At 39.3% G+C, this 23,921-nt stretch overlaps 1 protein-coding gene across 1 annotated transcript in view; it reads right to left on the reverse strand.

The window, feature by feature from the left end:
• The window catches only part of SGCD (sarcoglycan delta), a 419,219-nt gene that overhangs the window by 217,735 nt on the left and 177,563 nt on the right, over window positions 1–23,921 (reverse strand). The window contains exon 3 of the mRNA XM_082453954.1: window positions 6,355–6,456. Coding sequence (XP_082310080.1) covers window positions 6,355–6,456 — 102 coding nt within the window. The remainder of the gene's footprint in view (window positions 1–6,354; window positions 6,457–23,921) is intronic.

Raw genomic sequence — 23,921 nt, forward strand, 5'->3', positions numbered from 1 at the left:
TAGTGCGCCCCTTTGACTCAGTACAAATCACTTTTATTTACTTGGGCAATACTTCATGGTCCAGTTAACTTCTTAATTAAAGACAGCAAGATGCTCATGTTCCATGCAAGTGGCATGGAAAACACTGTTTTGTGTGCAGCGTGTTCAGCTGGGAGTTGAAGCTGAGGAGAAGACACCACGGCTTTCGGTTGGTTTCTAAACCAACCAGAGACACGGCTCCTCTCGTCGTAACTAAATTGTCAATGGAGCCTCTTCAGACAAAACTTGTGCTTGTCTGCCATCCTACATTACTTTATTTTGCCTCATGCCAAATCCAAAATTTCAACTTTCTTCCCCTTGTCTGCTTCTTCCCCAGTCATGCTCTGTTATGGTTAAAGGAAGAAAGACAAAAAAGAGGCGTGTTCTAGGAGACTCAGGGTGGAGAATGGCCCTGGTGGGCCAGAACCTCAGCCTCCAGAAGCTCTGAGACTGCTATCTCTTGCCATTGACCTTGTATACTATGTCAAAACCCACAGGAGCCAGACGACTAGGAGAAATTGGTATAAAAGAGAGAGACACAGGAAGTGAGGAGCAGTGAGTCATGAGTGACTACGAATCCTAAGAAGTCAACCTAATTTCTGGACTCCTGCATGATGAGATAGATACATTCTCAATACCATAAACCAGGGGCTGTGCACCCCCAAGGGATTTCAGGGGCCCATTATATAAACAAGCTAAACAGGTGGGGTATGAGACAGTGGTGACTGATGGATGCTGTGGCACAATGAAGAACAAATACGCATCTAAAGGAGGCACCGTCTACTTAGCTCCAGTCCTTATTATGAATATCAAACCACTCTGCCGGATTTTCTGGAGGTTTTTTGGTGAGATTTTTTTAAAATGTCAAATCTTCAGATATTTAAATATTAGAAACAAATTCACATTCAAAGGAAAACAATGTGTGAGGCACATAAACTGTATCTTTAGGCTGGATTCAGTTTGCAACTTCTGTCATAAGCCTTCATATCAATAGTTAACTTCATAGTGTACAAGGTGGGTCATTTAAATTACTTCGTTTAACCCTCACAGTAACTTGATAAAGTAGAGAATATCATCTCAGTGATTAGGTCAGCCATCATTAAACTTGGTCCTCCTGCATTATCCACTGTTGTTTCCAGTTTCCTTTTTTTAATGCTTTTGAATTCTTTCAGGAACTTAATATGCTTTGCAGTAAGTTATTCCCCATGAGAGGGAAATGGCCATGTATAACTCAACCTATTGTACTAAAGACAGTGTCATGAGAAAATTAATTACCACATACACTGTGTGTTGACGTGGAAGAAAATACTGCAATCCTGGATTTCAGTTCTGACTTTTGCTGGGCATAACTTGGGTAAGTTCAACCTCCTTTCTGGGCCTTAGGGCCCCATAAATTAAATGAAGTCACTGGTCTAATTGAATTCTTAGGGACTTTCAACTTCCAGCATAGATATGGCTTGTTAATTCAGGCTGATAGAATAAGTCTCAATTCACATCATACTAAAATCAAAATGGAATTTTAAAACTCAGCTTTCCATAAAACAAAGACATGATAGACATAAATGTGAAAATCCATGGTGAGAATGACCAGCTCAGAGTTTCAACAAGTATACAGCAGTTACTCAACTTTCATAAACATTGACAAAATGGGATACTCTCAAAATCCATTTTATATGTGCCATTCAGGCTTTTCTAGGAACCAACCCTCAGACTAGTGTTTATAAAGCACTGGCATATGTGTGTATTAATCTTTAAATATTTTATTATAGTTTGCTTTATTTTGTATCATAAAATGAGTGAAAACGTCATTCCTGGATCAAAGGGTATAAACATTTTAAGGTACTTAGCATATATCAAAAACTATTTTTTCAGAAAGACTGCCAGTAATCTATGAGTGCCAGAGCCAGCAAAATTTTTAAGCAGAAGAATGAGAAAAAAAGTAAGTTGAATATTAGAAGAGTGTAACTCAGTGAAAGAAAAATTGAAAACTAAAAGCTATTGAATATGAAATGGGTTTCCTAAGAGATTTTCACTGAGTTTATGATTAAGTTTGTGAATTTATTATTAAGAAGGCATGCAAGAAGAGGATGCAAGACCATTTGGTTCAAAGGAAGTTCAAACATCAGATGAGATTTGCACTACATGATGATGATGTAGATAGTGAAAAGTATTGTCCTTGAAATCAAATCATCATCTGCCATCATCAACGTCATCGTCATCAAGACATGGGGGTGAGAGTGGGAATGACCATTTCTGGAACACTCATTTCATGTCAAGTTCTGTATTAAGCACTTAAACACTATCTTACTTATTTACAACCACCTGTGATATAGGTATTAATATCATCTCAGGTGCATAGGTAAGAAAACAAGATTTGCCAAGTTAAGAAATTGTTCAAAGATCACTCATCAGTCAAACAGTAGCACTGGTTGCCACCCAAATCCAGTGATACAGCACGTGAGCTTGACCATGGTGTTATACTGTCTCTTGGTATAGACAACTTCTAAAAACCCCATTTACATATGATTTCATTATTCTATACACAGCTTTTTGGTAGGTAGAACATCTTAAAATATGTGAGTTTTTATAGACTAAAAAGTTTGAAAGACATATACATAACCTTAAATTTTATATAATAATTTTCTGTTTTATTCTGTTAAAGTAAACTCATTTTTGTATCCCTCCTACAACTTTCCTTTCTACTCTCTTCTCTCCTAAACTTCTAAGTTCAATATAGCAATGGGCTAGAACCCCTATACCCACACCATGTATAGTTTGAGGGGAGTATGGAGATAAATGCACCGTGAAACTTCCCCATTTCTGTAGGCCTGGCACTAGTATGTGCTCAATAAATGCTGCTTTCCCTTCTCTTGTCACTTCACATTAAGTTATGCAAAAGCACCATCTAGTTCCAGCATCATGGGAAGCAAGGGAAGATGCCTCTCTGAAGAAGCAGGGATCTGCCACTTTTGTCCAAAATGATATTTTGGGATGAAAGGGCTCCTAGCACTCATGCATTCAATCTATCTACTAGTAGCTTCTGTCAAAAATTTGTAGTTGTATTTTGCAATTATAAAGATGCCTACCACACTGAAATGGGATTTAAATATAGAGTTTTATGGCATTAAAGCCCTTAACTTTACAAATTTCTGTGCTAACACATTCAAGTAGAATTACTAGGGACAGGCTGGTCTTTGGATGTAATGGTAGAATATTTAATTTAGTGTGTCCTTTTCAATCTATTTCCTGAGTGGCATGATACTTTACCACTTAGAAGCTATGCATCCACGTAGTCAAAGCTAGAGAATCCCAGGGCTTTCATTCAATTCCCAGATGGGAGTTTTTATAGAGATGAACATTTTCTCATTAATTTATCTTCCTAAGAGATTGCTATCACACTAATCAATTTGTAGTGACTTTACCGAGTTTGCAACCTTCAATAATGAAATGGATACTGTATTGAACATGCTGTGGATTGCTTAAACAATCTCAGCTCCTCTCAGATCAATGAAACACAAAACCAAAATGAAGTCAAGTGTTGCTTCATTAGTTATCCTCACTTAGAAGAGCTGTGTAATCTTGTTCACTGGACGCTGATCTCTTTTCAATGGGAAAAACAGGAGACACCCCATGAAAGAGAAACAGCTGTGATCCATGGCAAAGTGATAGTGAAGATAATTCTACAGAGAAGAGTCTTCCAGAGGTGGCGTGGAAGCAATGGTCAGGTAACGTCAGAAACCAACAACAACAACAAAACAGTACGCTGAAGATGCCAGAGTAGGGAATGGAAAGCTACTACATGTGAGGTTCTCATAAGCATCATATGAGGCTATGATTCAAGAAGCATGGCAAATTCTACTGGTTACCTGCTCACCAATCATTCCCTCTACCGTCTTTGCTCCCAGAACCCCAATTTTGTTCAGCAGACAATAATCCCTGTGTTTGAGGGAAGGAGAGCCCTACAGACTAAATCCCTAGCTTCTCATCTTGTTCTTTTGCCTTAGTGAGAAGTTTGGATTTTATTCTAGGTATAATGGGAAGTTAACACAGAATCCTTTGCAAAGGGGTGGAGAGACTTGATATTTGAAAAGACTACTTTGGCCACAATTTGGATGATGAGGCTAAGCGTGAAAGGCAGCAGAGACAGAAGAGGTTATAGCAATGGTGCAGGTGAGAGAGGATGGTGGCTTGAACTGGGGGGTGACATGTGATGGAGAAGAGTGGATGGATATGGGCACATGTTTCAGGTAGAGGCCACAAGACTTTCTGGTGGATTTTAACATATATGCATATCTGCATGTCATCTTGTTTTCATTTAGAACACATTAATTTTGTTATCAGAAACATATAAGGCTAAAAGCTTTACGCATTTGCCATTTATTTTTTGAAAGGAAAAATACTTTCTGAAGAACAATGAAAAAATAGTGAATTTTAACCCTTTAATTTTCTTTAAACAAGGATTTGAAAGCATTGGATTTAACTCACTGCTTTTTCGATATTAAAGTAAGTTTTTCATGATCATCATTACTTTTTAAGCTTCTAATCAAGTGTATCTTTGACTTGGGATCAGATGACTACTGATTTTCAGATAGGCTGGCTGACATATTTTCTAAGAGTCCAATTCCTGCACATGGGCCTAAGAGATATACCAGGTACCCTTTTTCAAGTCTTCTAAGACACGTGTCTCAATTCCTTTATATGACTATGATTCTCCACCAAGGAAATGTATTTCGGGATATTTTACTTAACACATATCAACTATTCTACCCATGATCTTAAAATCTGCTCTCTTGTACCATATGAAATCTAGCCTGAGCATTTACACATTTATGGAAATATCGTTAATATAGGTTAGAGGGGTTGGCAAACTACAGTCTGCAGCCTATTTTTCTGTGGCCCTTGAGATAAAAATGGTTTTTACATTTTTAAAGAATTATAAAAAAGAAGAAAAATAAAAGCTGAAAATATTTACTCTCTGGCCCTTTACAGAAAAAGATCTAACACCATAAGAAAGAAATGACCAGTCCAAATTAGTGAGATAAACTAGTTTAATACTAGTTTATAATAATACTCTTGGTACTTTAAGCCAATATGCTACGGGTTCCCCATTAAATTTCATAATCACTGATTGGGTGGCTGAAATAATTTGCTCTTCTTGCTGATTTTAACATCATGTCTCCCTCCCTTTCACCAGGCACAGAAGAAAGTAAACTTATTGGCAATTCAGTAGTTGCGCTCAGTTTAATGCAATTCAGTAGTTTAGATAGCACTCAGATAAAATTACCCACTGCATCAAGTTGCTGAATTTCATTAATTACATTAATCGATGCACACAATACAAATGATGCTTTGGGGAACTTCCATGTTATTCTTTGCTCACATGTGGATGTGAACCAGCCCCAAGCAGAGCAAATACATTAATAATCCTTTTCAACCAGCATACTTCACCACCCCACCAAAAAGCAAAATTGAAAGCCAAAGAACAACCAACCCAAAAATATACTCAAAAACAAAAATTAATTTTGATAATATTGGTTAATAAAATCAAGGTGTCTAGGAATCACTTCCATCATGACTTTAAGAAAAACAACAGAATGAGAGAAGGAGCTTTGGTAGGAGGCTGTGGTTAACAGAGGAGCTTTAGAATTGGATTTCCTGAGTTGAAATCCTTGCTCTACTGATTCATAAGAACGTGGCTTTGGACAAACTACTTCTCTAAGCCTCAGTTCTTCAACGTGTAAAATGAAGGCAACAATAATCACCACCCCAGTGGACTAATCTATGAATTACATTAGATAATGATAATCCATCAAAGCAGCAAAGTGCATGGGACAGAGCACACACTCTACTGTGATCATTTAAATATCATTTCTGAGCATAGTTGTAATATATTAAATTGATTCTAATCAACCTTGGCTACATTGTCCAAATTCTTCATAAAAAATAAATTTCTAGCTCTTTAGGACTATTTCTAAATATGCCTTTGAAATACTTGACAATTAAAAGCAATAGCAAGACTTTCTTGGATTTGTATAGTACTAAAGGTATTTCCGCATTTATTTTCTTGTTTTCTTTGCAGCACAATCTAGAAAGTTTGTTAATAAAGGTTATCACCTTCTATTTGGCAGGGATGGAAAGAGGCTCAGAGACGTCATCTCATTTGCTACAGTATCACGGTGGTGATTACACTCAAGATTTCATATTCCAAAGCATCTCACTTACCTGCATTGCCACCCCTGCCCCCAACCTTCTATACTCAGCTAACGGCAAGATAATTTTCCCCAGATGTAGATTCCAGAGAAAGAACAATTCCTTCTTCTTACAACAGAAACTTACTGGTCGGGACTGGATTTCTTTGGCGTAAAGAGGTTGCAAGAATTCGGAGTCTCCTTCTAGCTTTAGACCTTTTTCTGTGATTCTCAAGTTTCCCATTCCATCCTGAAAGAGAGGCACAGAGATAACGTGGAAAATTCGATTAGCCCAAATTTCAAAATACCTTAGGTTTTCAAAAATTGACACAAAATTATTGCCTTCTTTTTTTTTTTTTTTTTTTTGAGAAGGTAGAATCAGGGGGCTCCAAATGAAGACATGATATACTAGGAGGCATTTTTCAGTGTGATTATGAATATTACCCTCTTTGTTCACTTATTCTGAGAAAATCTATTCCAAGCAATCTTGAAAAACTGAGCAAATTCTCCAAAGAAGCAAAATGTAAGTAATGCCCTCTAGTCATTCAGTAGCCCAAATGAAGGAGGCCCTTTTGACTAGGCAGTGGCGAGAGACTGGAGGCAGGAGATGAGTGGGGAAAAGAGAAAAAGGTGATTTCCCAGGTTAAAGTAAAAGATCCAATTTCCGAAACTATGCAGAAATGACAAACTGGCAGTCTGTTAGTCTAATTCAACCTATGGACATGGTGTCTTTGGCTCACAAAATATTTAAGGAGTCAAATTATTTACTAATATTTTAATTAATATTTTATTATGCAAATATTAAAATACATACAAAAGGATATGAAAATAGAAAGGATAAATAGCAAACACCTATGTAGTTGTCATTCATCTTTAACGATTATCAATTTATGGCTACTCTTATTTACTATAGCTACTACACCCACCTCCTTTGGTTAAATATAACCATAATACCATTACCACACCAAAAAAATAAATAAAATCATTAATAAATATTATCAAATACCCAGTGTCAATGTACAAATCTCAATATTTTTCTCTCTTTATATCTGCTTGTTTGAATCAAGTTCCCTATTGCAACTGGTTGATACGTAAAATACTAGGTCATCTCCTTAAATCTCCTCAGTCAGTCAATTTCTCTCTCACACATCCACACACATAAACATGCTTTATTTGATAAATAAAACATCATTTTTCCAGTAGCACTTCCCACAGTTTAGATTTGCTGAACATTCCCATAATTTCATGTCATGTGTTCTCTGTTCCCCGTATTTTGTGTAAGTCAACAGATCAAGAAGCTTGATAAGATTCAGGCTCATTTTTCTAGAAAGAATACATCCTAGGATGGAATATATTAGTTTTCTATTGCTACCATCACAAATAACCACAAACTCAACAGCTTAAGACAGCACAAGTTTATTATCTGTATGTTAGAAGTCAGACAGGGCTCAAAGGGGGAAAATCAAGGTGCCAGTGGGGCTGCTACACTCCTTTTAGGAGGCTCTAAGGCAGAACCTATTTCTTGACTTTTTCTGGCTTCTAGAGGCTGTCCACATTCCTGGGCTTGTGGTGCCTTCCATCTTCAAGGCAGCAATGGTCAGTTGAATCTTTCTCACATCCAGTCACTCTGACAATGAATCATCTGCCTCCCTCTTTCACTTTTAAGGACCCTTAAATTTCACTGGGAACACCAGGATAATCTCTCTATTTTAAGATCACTTGATTAGCAACCATTATTCCATCATAACCTTAATTTCCCTTTCATGTAATGTAACATATTCATGGGTTCTGAGATGAGGAAATTGATGTTTCTGGAGTGGGGGGCATTTTTCCGCCTACCACACGCTCCATCAGGACGCACTGAACATCTTTTGCTGTGATGTCATCAGCCACTGGTGATCTCTGCCTAGAGGATCTGTTATTTCGCTAGAGATTTCAAACTGGTGATAAAATAATTATTTCTTCTTAACTTATTAGCTGGGATATTCTATCAAGAGAAATTGCATGTCATCAATTATATGTTTACCCTAAATTATAGTTTATATAGGAACTTGATAGATGCTTGATTTTTCCTCCTTTATTGATTAATCTTCAACATACTGAACTGGTTAGCTAATATTCTCCAAAGATAACCCATGAGGTTTTTATTTTTAAAAATATCATTATGAACATTTTGATTTGTTCATTCCAGTGCAGTTTTTATTCCTACTGAAGTTCTAACTGTTCTATTCCTGCTCAGTGGGGGCCTCTTCAAGTCCTTTTATTATGACCCACTAGTCTTTAACGGCCCTCTTGCTTCTGGCATGACGAGATGTTCCAGGGTTATCTTACATACGTCCTGCCCCGGGCCTGGAACTAGCTATTCCTTATACGAACTTGGGTTCATTTTAGTGGGAAATGGTACTTAGAGACCACAAGCTGAGAGCTTTGGGTGCTCCTGGCTACTGGATTGGCCCTTCTTTATGTGAACAGAGCTAGAAAATAAATTGTATATATGTTTTAGATGGAATATACCATAAGTTCACATGAAATTTCAATCCAAACTCAGGCCTTGAAGGTTTTCATTTAGCTTCATGGATCTTACAATGTTATTACCTTTCTTCCATACCAAAAAATCCCTGTTTTTAATAACCCCAATATGACTACTCATTTGATTTAACCCACAAGACGCAAAGAGCAGTGTCAGAAAAACCAATGCCACTACCGTACTAACATAATGATTAAGAAAAACAATTTAAAATTTGCCTTTAAAAAAAATCTTCAGTATGTACTATTAGGAAGGTATAGTCAAATGGCTGAGTTTTAAAGTCATTTGAAATAATTCTGTTCTGAATGGTCATGCCACCAACCTCATGTCCAGTTAGGTTCAACTGTTTCATCCCCCCCACCTCCCACTTCAGTGTTTCATGACTGCTTTTTTAAAGTCTTATGTTTTGTTATAAGTTTGCAAACTATTTAGATGGACCCAAAGTCAAATCTATAAAACAAGATATATTCAAAGAAGTCTAGCTTCTGTCCTTGTTTCCCCATGTTTTTTTTTTTTTATTAATTAATTAATTTATTTTTTGGGTCTTCGTTGCTATGCACGGGCTTTCTCTAGTTGTGGCGAGTGGGGGCTACTCTTCGTTGCGGTGTGTGGGCTTCTCATCGTGGTGGCTTCTCTTGTTGCAGAGCACGGGCTCTAGGCACGCGGGCTCAGTAGTTGTGGCTTGTGGGCTCTAGAGCGCAGGCTCAGTAGTTGTGGCTCACAGGCTTAGTTGCTCCGTGGCATGTGGGATCTTCCCCGACCAGGGCTCGAACCCGTGTCCCCTGCATTGGCAGGCGGATTCTTAACCACTGCGCCACCAGGGAAGTCCCATCCCCATGTTTTTCTTCTCCAAATAAGGGTGTGTGTGTGTGTGTGTGTGTGTGTGTGTGTGTGTGTGTGCGCGCGTGTGCGTATCTGTATCAGTCAGGGTTCTCCAGAGAAACAGAGCTAATAATATGTCTGTGTATGTATGTATGTATGTATGTACACACACATGCATGCACACACATTCATTCATTCATTTTACGGAATTGGCTTAGGAAATTAGGGAGGCTGACAAATCCCCACATCTGCAGTCAGCAAGCTGGGGACTCAGTTTAATTAAATGAATCATATATTATATATATGTGTGTATACATATATGATTTAAAATATATATAAATATATAAAGCAATATAAAATATAATAAATATATAAAATACATTTAAAAATTTATTCCTACGTTTTCCCCAAAATATTTGAAAATGAAAAGATCTGAAAGAAAAATCCAGGCTTTCAGCATCTCATGACAACTGAAAGCCACGGCCAGCCTGAGCCTGCCTCCTCACATGGCCGCCATTGGCTGGAGGTAAGTAGCAGCCTGAATCCTACGCTCTCCAGCTCACCACAGTTTTCACCCAGCCTATTTCACTAAGCTACATTTTCTCAGACTCCTGAAGCTTCTCACTTGAGTCTATCTTGTCTTCTCTCCAGCACTGCCATGTGCTCTGTACCTCAATACATTCAGTATAGACACAACATGGCCGGGGCGGGGGAGGGGCTTTGAATGACCAAGTGGAGAACGGGCATTTTCCTCCTTTTTTCCTTTATAACAGCACTTCAGCCTATGGATGAGAACAGAACTTTCCAGTCAATATTGTTCTTTCATGGATAGCAGGCCATCTATATATTTCTATTTTTGTTACTTGTGGGGACATTTCTGCCAAGAGAGCCCTAGACTGGGCATTTAAACCTAGTGTGAGGCGCAGTATGCCAGAGGGCATGTCCATATCACACTAGCAGCAGGTAGTACACACAACAAAGGGAAAAATATGCACCCAGCACCCCCCCACACACACAAAGGCTATATCAATTATTATGTTTTGGGTTATTCTTGATGATTTCCATTAGTTGGACCAGCAGATCTTTTCACAGAAATGTAACAGAGAAGAACAAACTTGACTCCATGTTGAATCTATCCCTTTAGCTCTAACCCTTGTGCTCTGTTGCCTGTGCTTAGTCCTGCTGGCTCTGCACCTTTGTAAAAGAATGTTGCCCATGGCCTGAAATATATGAGATAGCCCATTCTCAAGGCTCTGATCTCTAAAGCTATAACACTTTTCCATTCATATAAAGATAAAAAGTTGCAGAACAGAAAATAACAATTGTCTTGATAGAGGTTTATAGGAACATTGTGACCAGACCCACATGGACAGGTGCAAGAACAAAGGATTCCTGCATCAAAAAGTTTGCAACAAGCAGCCACACTCTCTTCTCTTTTAGTATAAAATAAGCTTGCATTTTAACTCAGGTAAGAGGGTTCTTTGGGACGTTAGTCCACCATCTTTGACTGGCTTTCCAAATAAAGTCACTATTCCTTGCCCCAACAACTCCTCTCTCAATTTCTTGGCCTGTCGTGTGGTGGCAGTACAAGCTTGGACTCCGTAACAGAAACACATCCTAAACCCGACATCTATAAGTAAACTGAACTGGTTTATTTTTTTGTGATGTGTGTTTATCAAACAAACAAGAACTCCTAAATATTTTTAAATAAAAGATTGTATTTGGGGTAATTAGCAACCTGATTTCAAATAAATCTCCTTCCCCTCTTGCAGTACACACATGAATCCCCTATTCTTAGTATTTACTGACGACTTACTCTGTGCTGATTACGTACTATACTCTGTGCTTTTCATGCTTTAATCTCATTTTCTTTATTGTTACTGAAACTACCATGCTACTTCTTGAATATAATCATAAGGAAATAATCATATAAATGTGGAAGTATCTGCCTATAGAGTTGCTCATCACTGTGTCATTTTATAAAATAAAAAATATGAAAACTTAGAAACTAAAAGTTTCATGTAGAAAGGGTAAATATGCTATAATGGAATATGATATAGCTCTTGCAGAGGAATATTTAAGAACACAGGTGAATATTCATAATCCATTATTAAGTGAATAAAACAATTAACAAATGAATATATATGTATATTTCATGCCACTCTTACATAACTATATATACATATTCACATACATCATACTCACATACAATCATACATGCACTTAACAGGAAAAATTCTAGAGGAAATTTCCTAGGAGAAAAATTCTACAAAAACATAATCTTAAATGTTAAGGTTAACTATTTTTGCATGCCTAAAATATGAGTGCTTTTTATTTTCTTCTTTTTGCTTTATCTGTACTTTACAATTTTCTGTAATCACCTTTTGTATTTTAAAAAGTTATAAAACATTTTCACTGATTTATTTTAAAAATCAACCTTTATCAAAAATCTAAACTATGTCATATACTAAATGCTATACTTATATTATCTTGTGTCATCTCCTCAATGATCCTATGAGATACTCATTATTTTCCTTATTTTACACATGAGAAAATTTACTGGTAAGTAACTCACTCACAATTACACAGCTAGTTAATGACACAATCAGGAATTTAAACCCAACACTTTCTAATTCAGACTATATGCTCTTACTCATTATTCTAACCCAACCTAATGTATGCAAAAATAATTAAGATATCTGCTGGATTTCTTAATGCCACTTTGATTTTCACTTATTTGGTCAGTGTGCTCAGCGATTATAGAGAGGGTGACCTCCAACCCCAAGACTAACGCCATCCATTCTTATGGTCAAACACCTTTGTTCCACTTTCCCAGAGTCTAAAGGCTTTTTATTACAACCCAACTGCCTCCCATGCCCAGGACCATAAGCAGAATGAATCACCTGCTATTTCTGGAAAGCCGATTGTGTGCATAAGTACGTGCTGTGAGCCATGGGGAGGGAGAAAGAGGGACGGTCCCTCCAGCCTGCCCTCTGAGCTGTTTATAACACAGGTGGCAGATAGCCAAACAATAGTCAAGGTGATACAAGCAGCACCATTTGAGAAATGCTCATCTAATCCAACAGTCAATTAACTCCTTTGTAATAGTAATTTAACCTTTGCTTCAATACCATTTTTTGTAAGAAACTCACTACCAATTTGCCAAATGCCTTTCATTTCTTCCATTTATAGACTCTTCCCACTCTTGTGCCTCATCACTTCATTTTTCCACTTTCCGTCCCAGCCCCTAGGTCTGCCCAAGGTATGTGGTGGGAAAGGTCTTTCAAATAGTGTCAATTATTATGATTAGCCTCTATTTCCAAAATATAATGCAGACTAGAGTAGCCAACTAAATATGTTCTCACATTAGAATCTCCTTTATAGCTCTGGAACAATCAGACTGGATTGGATTCACATTGAAACAGCTTGAGAACAGCCTTATTTAAAACCATTCCACCTTTAAGTGCATAAGAAGCTATGGGTGTTATTAAGATAGGAGTTTTAGGTCCGTTTTGAAACTTCCCTCCCAGTAAGATGCAAAAGAAGCATTTAGAAGATTCACAGTCATTCCCAAGGTAATTAGAAAGAAATAGACCATTTTTTTTCTCTTCAAATGGTAAAACTTTACTCTTCAAGGCAAGCATGAAGATTCTAGCAGCTGGCTAGCTGGCTTGACTGAGCCAGCACTGTCCAGCCAATGGTCCCAAAGTCTACAAAGTACACTTGGGACAGAAGTGGGAAACCAGGGACCCACTGTCATCCCAGTGAGGGTAGGATCTCTGCTGTCCTGTATAGCGCCTACCCCCAGCCCAGCACACAGGAGTTTTCACAAACATACAAGGAGCAAATCCCATTATTTTGCAAGGCCAAAGTTAGAGGGGTCCCCTGTCAGGTCTTCTGGAGGAGACAGGGCCTGGGGGCAGGGGCAGAGGTGGGTGGAATCTAGGGAGAATCTCCCTCTGGGCTGGTCCAAGGATGATGGCATTTGCTCTTTATTCTTTATCTGGGCCAGACTGTCTGGTTGGTTGCTTCAAATGGCCAGTTTTGTGCAAGATGCGTCTAGAATAAATACAGAGATTTCAGAGTGGCAGGACGATAGACTGAAATATTAATTTGTTTCTTTCTTCATATCTCTCAGGCCGGACCCCGGCCCCTTCCATCACCATTTCAAATAGGTTCTCGGGCTTTGTAATTACGTGGCTTAGAGATTTTGAGGGCAAAGAAGCAGAGGCAGCCTGAAAGCCATGAGGTTTCTTATCTTTTGTAAAAGGTAACTCTCATTAAATGCACTGTGCCAGGCATGTTGGGCATGAAGGCAAGAAGAAGAGGAGATATATTTCAACTGGAGATGCACAAGAGATCTGTGGTTACCATGAGTTCTAGAGACTACTGTCCTGCCAGTGTCCCTAGGAGGGGTTAGGACCACAGAGGGAAATGGCTGCAGGGCTCCAGCCTCTCCAAATTATTCCTTTTCCAGGAGTGGCAGAGAGATCCCTTCTCTAGACCTAAAGGGACCACAGTTCTCCCAGCCACTGCCAATGAAAGACAGTGACTAGTGCTCCCAAGGGCCTTCCCATTAGTGCTGGGCAAAACACTGAGGTGTCCAAAAACTCCTGAGTGCTGTGGGATGCCCTGCTGGCCCTTGTGGGATAAGGGCTGAGAATGAGTATTATGCTCATTTAAAGAAAGTGTTATTTCTTCCTCCTCTCATTTTCCTGCTGCATCAGCATCGACCAGGTTTTTAATTCCATCAGCATATTTTCAAGCTTGAAGTAATGCCAGGTTCTATTTTAGTAAGCAGGTCTCAACATGAGCTCTTGCTGGAGCAGTTTTAATGCAAGGCATTACTTGGTTTTGATCAGAGTGAAACAATTGTATCTATACACAGATTGCTTTAGCAGGCAAGCTTCAGAAGGGATGGGATTTTTGTTGGCTACACTCTCAGTTCCTACAACATTGCTTGGCTCATAGTACGTGCTCAGCAAATACTTGTGAAGTGTTAGAATGTCTTCACTCCAAATAAAGCTGCATTTTGAAAGGTGTACTGTGGGAATTACAAAGATGTTAAACCCTAGGTCTAGCCCTTGAGCAGATTCCAAAATATTACAGCAAGCGTTCTCAACCAGGGTGATATAGTCCCCAACGGGTGAAAACTGGTGATTGGGGGAGGGTGAAAAAAAATTGTACTCTTTTTATGTATGAAGCACAAGTATGCTTATGTATAGAGTACATGCACAGCATATTTGTAGAATTAAAATTTCATGGTGGGGGGTGTGGAACAATTAGGGGAAAAATGTTCTAAAAATGCTCTCAGGGGAAGGGGTGGCAATAATGAAAAAAAAAAAGTTGAGAAATATTCCACCAGAGTGTTACAGATTTTGAGACTGCTCCAACTTTTATATATGAAAGGTCTTTAATCTATAAATGGTCACCTCCGCCATTCACATATTGAATCATCGTCTCTGTAGCTCATCAGCCTGTAAAATGTAACAGCATGGTAGCAGCACAGGTAAACAGCAACCTCCTTAATGTAATATTTAACACCTTCTTCATCTGGCACCTGCCACTTCTCCAGCCTCATTTCTTGTCAGTTTCCCTTCACTCTGTCACAAAGCAGGCTAGCAATTTCCCCAAATTCTTTCCTATTTTGAGTCTTCACAAATGTCCCTCCCTTGGCCAGCAATGCTCTTCCCAACTTTTCTGCCCCTTTCTCCAGTCCTTTGGTTCTGGTCAGATGTCTTTTATGGGTCTGGGGTCCTTCTCTGAGGTGCCCTCACACTTTACGAGCACCTCTGTCATAGCATTTATCACATGGCAGTACAACGATCCATTGACATCTGTGTCCTTCCCCTCGACTTCAAATTCCTTGAGATGAGGGATAGTGCGTCACTCATCATTCAATCTTCTGGGCCAAGTACACTAACTGTAACTAAGTGTCTGAGTGTAAGAGCAAAAAAGAAATAAGCTAGAGATTGTTCAGAAAGTGTACATTAATGCAAATTGAAAACAATAATAAAGCTACCATTTCCATAAGCTCTAGGCAGAGCACTTGACTGACACATCCATTAATCCTCACGATAACTCTAGAGGGTAGGCACTGTTAGCCCCATTCCACAGTTGAGAAAATTGCTGTTCGGACACCTCGATGGTCTAACTGCAAAACTTAAGTCCTTCACTACCACACTCCATGCTGCACAGTTAAGCTACAACTGTTTGCCCAGCCCTGTGTTAAATGTGAAGTGACGAGGAATGAAGATAGCATCTCTGCCTTCTAGGAGCTTCTCATCTAAAGGACAAAACATGAGTAACACACATAGTGGCAAGGATGTGGAGATATAGGAACTCTCATATACCACTACTGGGAGCTCAGTGTGGTGCAGGCACTTTGAAAAAGGGTTTGACTGTTGAAAAGTTAAACACAGAGTTACCATATGACTCAGAAACTCCACTCTTAGCTATCTGCTCAAGATAAATAAAAACCTATGCTCACACAAAGTCTTGAACATAAGTGTCCATTATAGCAACATTCTTAACAGCCAAAAAGTAGAAACAACCCAGATGCCCACCAACTGATGAATATATAAAATATTCTATATCTGTGCAATGGAATACTATTTAGCAATAAAAAAGAAACAAAATGATCCATGCTACAACACAGATAAACCTCAAAAACATTATGCTAAGTGAACGAAGCCAGACACAAAAAACCACGTATTGTATGAGTCTGCTTATATATAATGTCCAGCGAGGCAAATTTATAGAGGCAGAAAGTAGATTAGTGGTAGTCTTGGATTAGGAGTGAGGAGTGACTGTAAAACGGCCTAAGGAATTTTGCTGAGATGACAGAACTGCTCTAAAGTTGGAATGTAGTGATAGTGGCCAAACCAGTAAATCTACCAAAAATCATTGAAATCACACTTAAAAGTGTGAATCTTAAAGTGTGTAAATTTAACCTTAACAAGTTTGTTTTTTTTTTTTTAAAAAGAGTAATAGACATGCACTGATGTTCCCAGAAAAGAGAAATCCAGTTCAGGAGACATGACATTATGTGCTTTGGAATTCCTGAAATCAGTAAAGACAATGGGTTTAGAGATGTGTGCTGGGGGAAGAGGTAGCAGGTTTGAGAGGGACCTGGTAAGAGACAACTCTATTATTTGTCCATCCCTGGTGTGGAGTGATAAGAGGAGGATGTTGGCAAGCGTTCTGTTCCCATCAAGGACCAAGCCTGGGGATGGAGGATTAGCGTGAAGGAAGACAGAGCTGCGTTAGACCCAGGAAGTGTTTCGTGATCAAGTCAACTACATTGAGGGATAGTCTAGGAAGGTAGCTACTGATCTTCTTTTCCAGGGAGCATTAAAAATCGGGCCATCATCAGAGCTGGGTGACAACACAACAGTAAGGACCAGATGAACCCTCAGCATCTGGGTCACAGCTTCTTATCCTTTGTGTCAGTTGTTGTATAATCTCAACTTTATTCATATGTTCATCCTTTTACCACTGATGTCAACTTATATAGTTTTTCTTTCTTCTCCTTATTACTTCCCAGTTACCACAAAGCTAAAGCTCAAAGATTGGTTAGAACAGAGCGTGTGCGTGTGCGTGTGCGTGTGTATGTGTGTGTGTGTGTGTGTGTCTGTGGGTGTGAGAAACCGGGGGATATAAGACGCATATATCTGTCAGATTGCTTTGCTGCCTCAGGGGGTCAGAATTGTGATTTCTCACTTATGTTTTATAACACCTCATAAAGTTGCTTTTAATGGTTTATAGATCCAAGGCCATGGTATTTGAAGCATTCTATATTTCCTGGATGCCAGTAGTAATATATGGATGGGCATTCTTTGCTCTATAATTTTCCCGGGAATGAGTCAGTTGGCCAAAGAGGGGGAATTCCTGCCCCACACATACACACAGGGAATAAGCCTAATTCTCTTTATTTCTAAATGATTTTATTCCTACTTGTCCTTTAGGGCATACCTCTCAGTTTCTTTGAGAAGTCTTCCTTGATATTCCTCAATCCTTTAGAAACTACCTTTCCTCAGTAACTGGAACACACAGATACATACACACAGCATTATGGTATACTGGCTAAGAACATGAATTCTAGAATCAGATTGCATAGTTAGAATTCTGGCTTGACCACTTAATTTGCTGGTTCCCTTTCTAAGTCTCAGTCTCCTTATATGAACACTTAGAAGATAACTGTATCTTCTAAATAGAGGATTAAGTCAGACAATTCCTGTGTATCCATCAAAAGAGGTTAGGTTATACCATGGTAACAACAACAAAATTCCCAGTGGCTTCAAATTATAAAGATTTCTTTCTCATCCAAGCTACATGTCCACAGAGGTTTAATGGTGAAGTCAATGAGGGATATAGGCTGACAGAGCAGCCACCGATTTTAACACTCTGCTGCTCTCTATGTCTTTGGGCACATGTATGACTATATTTCCCAACATACTTATGAGGGGTTTGGCCACGAGATAGGCTGTAGCTTGAGAAATATGGGCATAAGTCAATTTGGAGCAGATGCTGTAACAGCCAGGGCACGCTCCACCATGCCCTCTTATTATTTTCTCTCTCTCTCTCTAGATTGCAAGCTTCTAGCAGCAGGAATACTACCTTAGCTGTCTTATGATCCCAATTACCTGTCATAATCCCTGACACAGAGTAGGTAGACAGTAAATTTTGACTGACTAGATAAAAACTCTTCTGTCAGCTGTCAAGTACTGCAAGTAAGATTCCAAATGAAGTCAAGTCTGGCTGAAAAGTCAATAAGCCCTAGGTAGCACTCACCCAGATTAGTACTGTGCTTGCTGGCCATCCAGGAAAACAGCAAGATCAACATGGGGATTGCTGTGTACCTGGAGACATGGGTTAAAAATTATCCTTAAAGAATGTTTGCAAGGAAATGTAAGCACATCCCATGGAATTGTGAGAAGAGCACAGCACTTGGGCTTAGCCTTGACCCTTCCACTAGCCCTCAGTGCAGACTTGGACAAGCCTAGCCGTTCTGCATCTGTTTCCTCCCACTTCATGATGGGTAGATGGACAGTATGAGCATTAAGGTCTTTTCCAGTTTAAAAAGTCTTATTCTATGATGCACAGGAAGGGGATGCTCTCTGGACAATAAATCACAGCTGTCACTGGGAACCAGTGCCCGCAACCCAGAGAGGCTGCAATTAGAGCGTCTTGTGTGACTTGCAGTTTTGCCAAAGACATTCTTGCAAAAACTCTTACAAATCACTCCAAATGTACACCCAGATTCGGGGAGGATTTAGGCATAAAAACCAATGCCAGCACATTGTTCTCAAACAGAAACTGGTAAGGAACATTTAAAAAGGGACATTGGCAGAGAATTTATCGATTGTTTGACGGAAGAAAATGAGAGATGGATAATAAAGCGCAAGTTGCTACATCCCCTGTCCCAGGTGAAAAATGGGAGCTTATGAATCTTGAGCTACTGTTGATAAAGGAGGGGACTCATTTATCTTAAGCAGACATATAAAGGAAAATAAGTGAAATATGATGAGACCTACGTCAAGCATTCAGATTAAATGCCTACCGTGGAAATCCCTGCTGCTCGGTGAGCACTCCCCGTCAGTAAAGCCTGATTAAGACACTGGCCTGAGCGATGTTAAAAACGCATCCTGTGAAAATCCCTTCCAAAATAGATCCTTTCACCAGGGTATACACCCTGAGGGAGCTACCTGTACTGCCTTCCCTCTATTTTCACTAGGACAAGTTGTCGGTCGTACACGGCAGTGTCTTTTATGAGACTTCAAGTTACAGCTTCAAAGGGACCAGTGCCTTTTTGATACTTGTGAGAAAGCTTTCGAGGGATAAGTTCAGAAACAGGAAGGCTAATACGTGCTGTCCTGGCACTAGAGCTGTGTTACCCATCAATTTGGCCCTTCTGTTCAAGCTTTGATGTCCAAATTGGCCTTCCAAAGGATGGCAGCGGATGTATTCCTAGTCTTCCAGATATGTGGCCAGTTTCCACAATTACCCTTTACTTTATACTAAGGAGAAGCAGCAGTCATCCAGGGGTGGTGTCTGTGGCTACTTCCATTGTGTGCACCCCTAAGGCCTAATATTCTTCCCACGTTTCATGCACGTGTTCTCAAAACAGTGGAACAACTGAATACAGCATAGGGAATCGCTGAACGCTCAGAGAATCCTGTCTGCTCAGTCAACAAAGGCTGCACTTTTTTTTTTACTCAGAGGATTACACAAGCTAGAGCTATGAAGTACTGTGAAGAGGAATGAGGCAGCACAAGAGAGTAGAGGGTGAGGAGAGAGGGGAATGCAAATTTTCAATAGGAGGTCCAAGAAGATGTCTCTGAGAAGAAACCCAAATGAAGTGAGGGAGCCAGCCATGGGAAGATCTGAGGATAGAGAGAAGGAGACTGGCACATTTGAGGAACACCAAGAAAGCCACTATGACTATAGTGGAGTCATATTTACCTCTACATAAGATGGAGAGAAGTAGGAACTGAATCCAGACAGGTTGGAAGGGACCAGATCTTGGAGAAGATGCTACTAAGGAGTCTGGATATTTATTCTTTATCTGATCGGTGCCAAAGGATGTATTAAGGAAGGAATGTTGGGAACTTATATTCTAATTTAGATAAATTCCAACAAGACGTCCATGAAAGGACTAGACACAACTTTGATGAATTCGCTACAAATTAATTTCAAACTTTTTCTTGAAAAAGAACTTGCTGATAATAGATTCTGTGATTTTATACAACTTAAATCTTTTTTTTTTTTTTTTTTGGAATGTACTCCCCAGTTTCTTTGCCTAGACAAATTCAGAGACCACAGTGATCAAGACCATGAGTTTTAGAATCAGAAAGACCCATTGTTGAGTTCAGGTCCCATCACTTATTAGTCAACAGACTTTCCCTGAACTTTTTACATCTGTATAATGAGGATCATGTTATCCCTCCTTAAGGACTGTGTGTGTGTGTATTTGATATGCTTAATCACAGAGCCTGGAACACTGTAAATACTCAACACCACCCTGTACTGAACCGTGCATCACCCAATCCCTTGGCTCCCACATCCATCCCCTCCTTCCTTCCTTTTCCTGACTGCCTTCTCTGATTTCCTATGGCAGCCACACTCTTCAACACACAATTTCACTTACTTGATTTGATATGTTTGGAGAGGCTTGGGTAAGAGGAGGAGAAAGGGGGTCAATAATGGAGCTGCCAGTGTCAAGAGGATGGAGAATGAAGGAGATAAGGGGCAGTTATGAAGAAGCTAAAGGAGTTTGCTACTAAATTTGTCTCATACAGTTCCTAGTACAAAGTGAAGGATTAGAGCTCCCCCAATATCTTAAAACTAGTAATCCAGGAGGAAAGGAAAGGAGGAAGGATGTTTTAGGGCTTCCCAAAACTGAGTCTGCCTTCCTCTATGGTCAAGATCGTACTTTAATAATTTCAACTGTAAAGAATTAAATCATCAAATATTAAGGGGCTGAAGCAGGTTAAAGGGATTCTATTTACATGTTATTCCCTTTTAATTACCATGCCAGTATTACTCATACCCCCATCCATCCCTTAAGAAGGGTATCTTGAATAGTCTGAGCAGTTTCGGAGACCCAGAATTGGGGTAATTCTCTGGGCAAGAAGAGCAGACAGCAGGAGAGATTAAAAACCCATCGCAAACCCAATCACAACCATTTTTTAAACCTTATTTGGGATAGTAGTTGTGATGGTTAATTTTATGTGTCACCTTGACTGGACAACGGGGTGACCAGATATTTGGTCAAACACTATTCTGGGTGTGTCTGTGAGAGTGTTTCTGGATGAGATTAACATTTGAATAGCTAGACCTAGTAAAGCAGATTTCCCTCCCTAACGTGAGCAGCGCCCCCTCCAATCAGTTGAAGGCCTGAATAGCACAAAAGAGCTGACCATTTCTCTAGTAAGTGGGAATTTTTCCACATTTAAACTGAAACATGGCTCTTCTTAGATCCGGAGCCTTCTGGCCTTCGGACTGGGAACACATTATTGGTGCTCCCGTGTTTCCAGCTTGCCAACTGCAGACCTTGAGACAGGTCAGCCTCCATAATCATATGAGCCAATTCCTTATCATCAATCCCTTTATACATACCTATGTTCACACATCCTATTGGTCCTGTTTCTCAGGAGAATCCTGGTTAATACAATAATAGAGAAGTTTATTCCCAAATTCAGTTTATAGAAAGAGAAGTGTATCAAAAAAGCAAGTGAGCATGACTCTGAATTAAAAGAAACTTTCAAAAAGGATTCATCCACATTACGTAATCTCCACAGCCACCACACACGCCTTAAAGATGTGACCACACCACACTCTTGGAGAGGTGTAAGACTTTCTTAGCCCTTGCTTGGGAACAACAGTCACCATTGTCATAGACTGTTAATCACTTCTGCTTCCCATGAGAGGGAAGCCCCATTACATAACAGTATTAAGAGTTACCAGGCACCCAGTTAGAACTTCACTTTGGTTCTCTCCCAGAGTACGATGCCAGGTTTAAGATTATAATGTGATAGGGAAAGAATGAGCTGTGTCACAACTACAAAGAGCTTATGGTAATCTTGACCTTGATGGGAATCTGGGCTATCACAGGTACTGGGAAATTAACCCCTTAATATAATGTAACCTTGTGGGGACTAGTTCAGTAAGAGTTTATAATTACTGCAGCCAACTAGAAGCAGGGTGCTTCTTCATGTTCTGTTTCTGTTCTATGTGCTTATAGAAGGATCTTGAGAGATTTGCCTTTATTTTATTCATGGCTCTCCCTAAGACCTTTGGGTATAAGGAAGACATAGAGAAAAAGACTGACACTTTCCTATATTCTCTACAGCCCAAGTATGTCAGAGAGGTTAACAAGCAAAAGAGCTCCTTCTCTTATACTCAAAACATGGCAGAACAAAAGAGATGCATAAAATACTAATAGAAAGAACACAGTATCTCTTCAGGCCATGCTCAACAGGTATAGCAGAGGAGACATCAAGTTAACTAGAAAACATTCATCTAAAGAGCTCTTGTTCTTCAGGAACAACAGATATATGCATTATGGTAACACTTGTAAAAACTCTGTATTAGGAACACGTTTTTTTCCTAAAGGTTACGTGACAGATACTCCTCATTCACTTTCCTCACACTTTCAATTCTGGCTCAAATCCTATTATTCACGAGATACGAATTGGCCAGTGGGAACACTTCCAGCAACAACATTTCAGAATTAAAATCTAATTTAACCAAGATGACCCCTGGCAATTTCCAAACTCAGGTAAAAGGAACCCCTCCAACATAAACTGCCATGTGTTATTCATTCCATCCAGAAGTGCTAGGAAAATTCTGCCACCATTTTTTATCATCTAAGCCACCTTTTTTATCATATAATACCTTATAATGGGCAAGCTTTAAAAAAAAAGAGTATACTGTGCCGCCATAACTAATATATGTCTGAGAACAAGATCTAGTCCAGTAACACAAAAAAGCCATTTCAAAGTGGTTGAATAAGAGGGAGCGTGAATAGTTTGAAAAAATACACAGTCTAACAAGTAATCATGCAATGAAGATGTCAGGTTAGGGAGTAACAATACTTTCTTTCTTAACTTCAGATTTTATTTATTTATTTATTTATTTTTTAACATCTTTATTGGAGTATAATTGCTTTGCAATGGTGTGTTAGTTTCTGCTGGTTAAAAAAGTGAATCAGCTATACATATACATACATCACCATATCTCCTCCCTCCTGCGTCTCCCTCCCACCCTCCCTATCCCACCCCTCTAGGTGGTCACAAAGCACCGAGCTGATCTCCCTGTGGTATGTGGCTGATTCTCACTAGCTATCTATTTTACATTTGGTAGTGTATATATGTCCATGCCACTCTCTCACTTCATCCCAGCTTACACTTCCCCCTCCCCATATCCTCAAGTCCATTCTCTACATCTGCATCTTTATTCCTGTCCTGCCCCTAGGTTCTTCAGAACCTTTTTTTTTTTTTGGATTCCATATATATGTGTTAGCATACGGTACTTGTTTTTCTCTTTCTGACTAACTTCACTCTGTATGACAGACTCTAGGCCCATCCACCTCACTACAAATAACTCAATTTCATTTCTTTTTATGGCTGAGTAATATTCCATTGTATATATGTGCCACATCTTCTTTATCCATTCATCTGTTGATGGACACTTAGGTTGCTTCCATGTCCTGGCTATTGTAAATAGAGCTGCAATGAACATTGTGGTACATGACTCTTTTTGAATTATGGTTTTCTCAAGGTATATGCCCAGTAGTGGGATTGCTGGGTGGTATGGTAGTTCTATTTTTAGTTTTTTAAGGAACCTCCATACTGTTCTCTATA

Source organism: Balaenoptera physalus (genome assembly GCF_965194825.1).
Source record: "Balaenoptera physalus genome assembly, chromosome: 3".
Taxonomy (NCBI): Eukaryota; Metazoa; Chordata; class Mammalia; order Artiodactyla; family Balaenopteridae; genus Balaenoptera; species Balaenoptera physalus.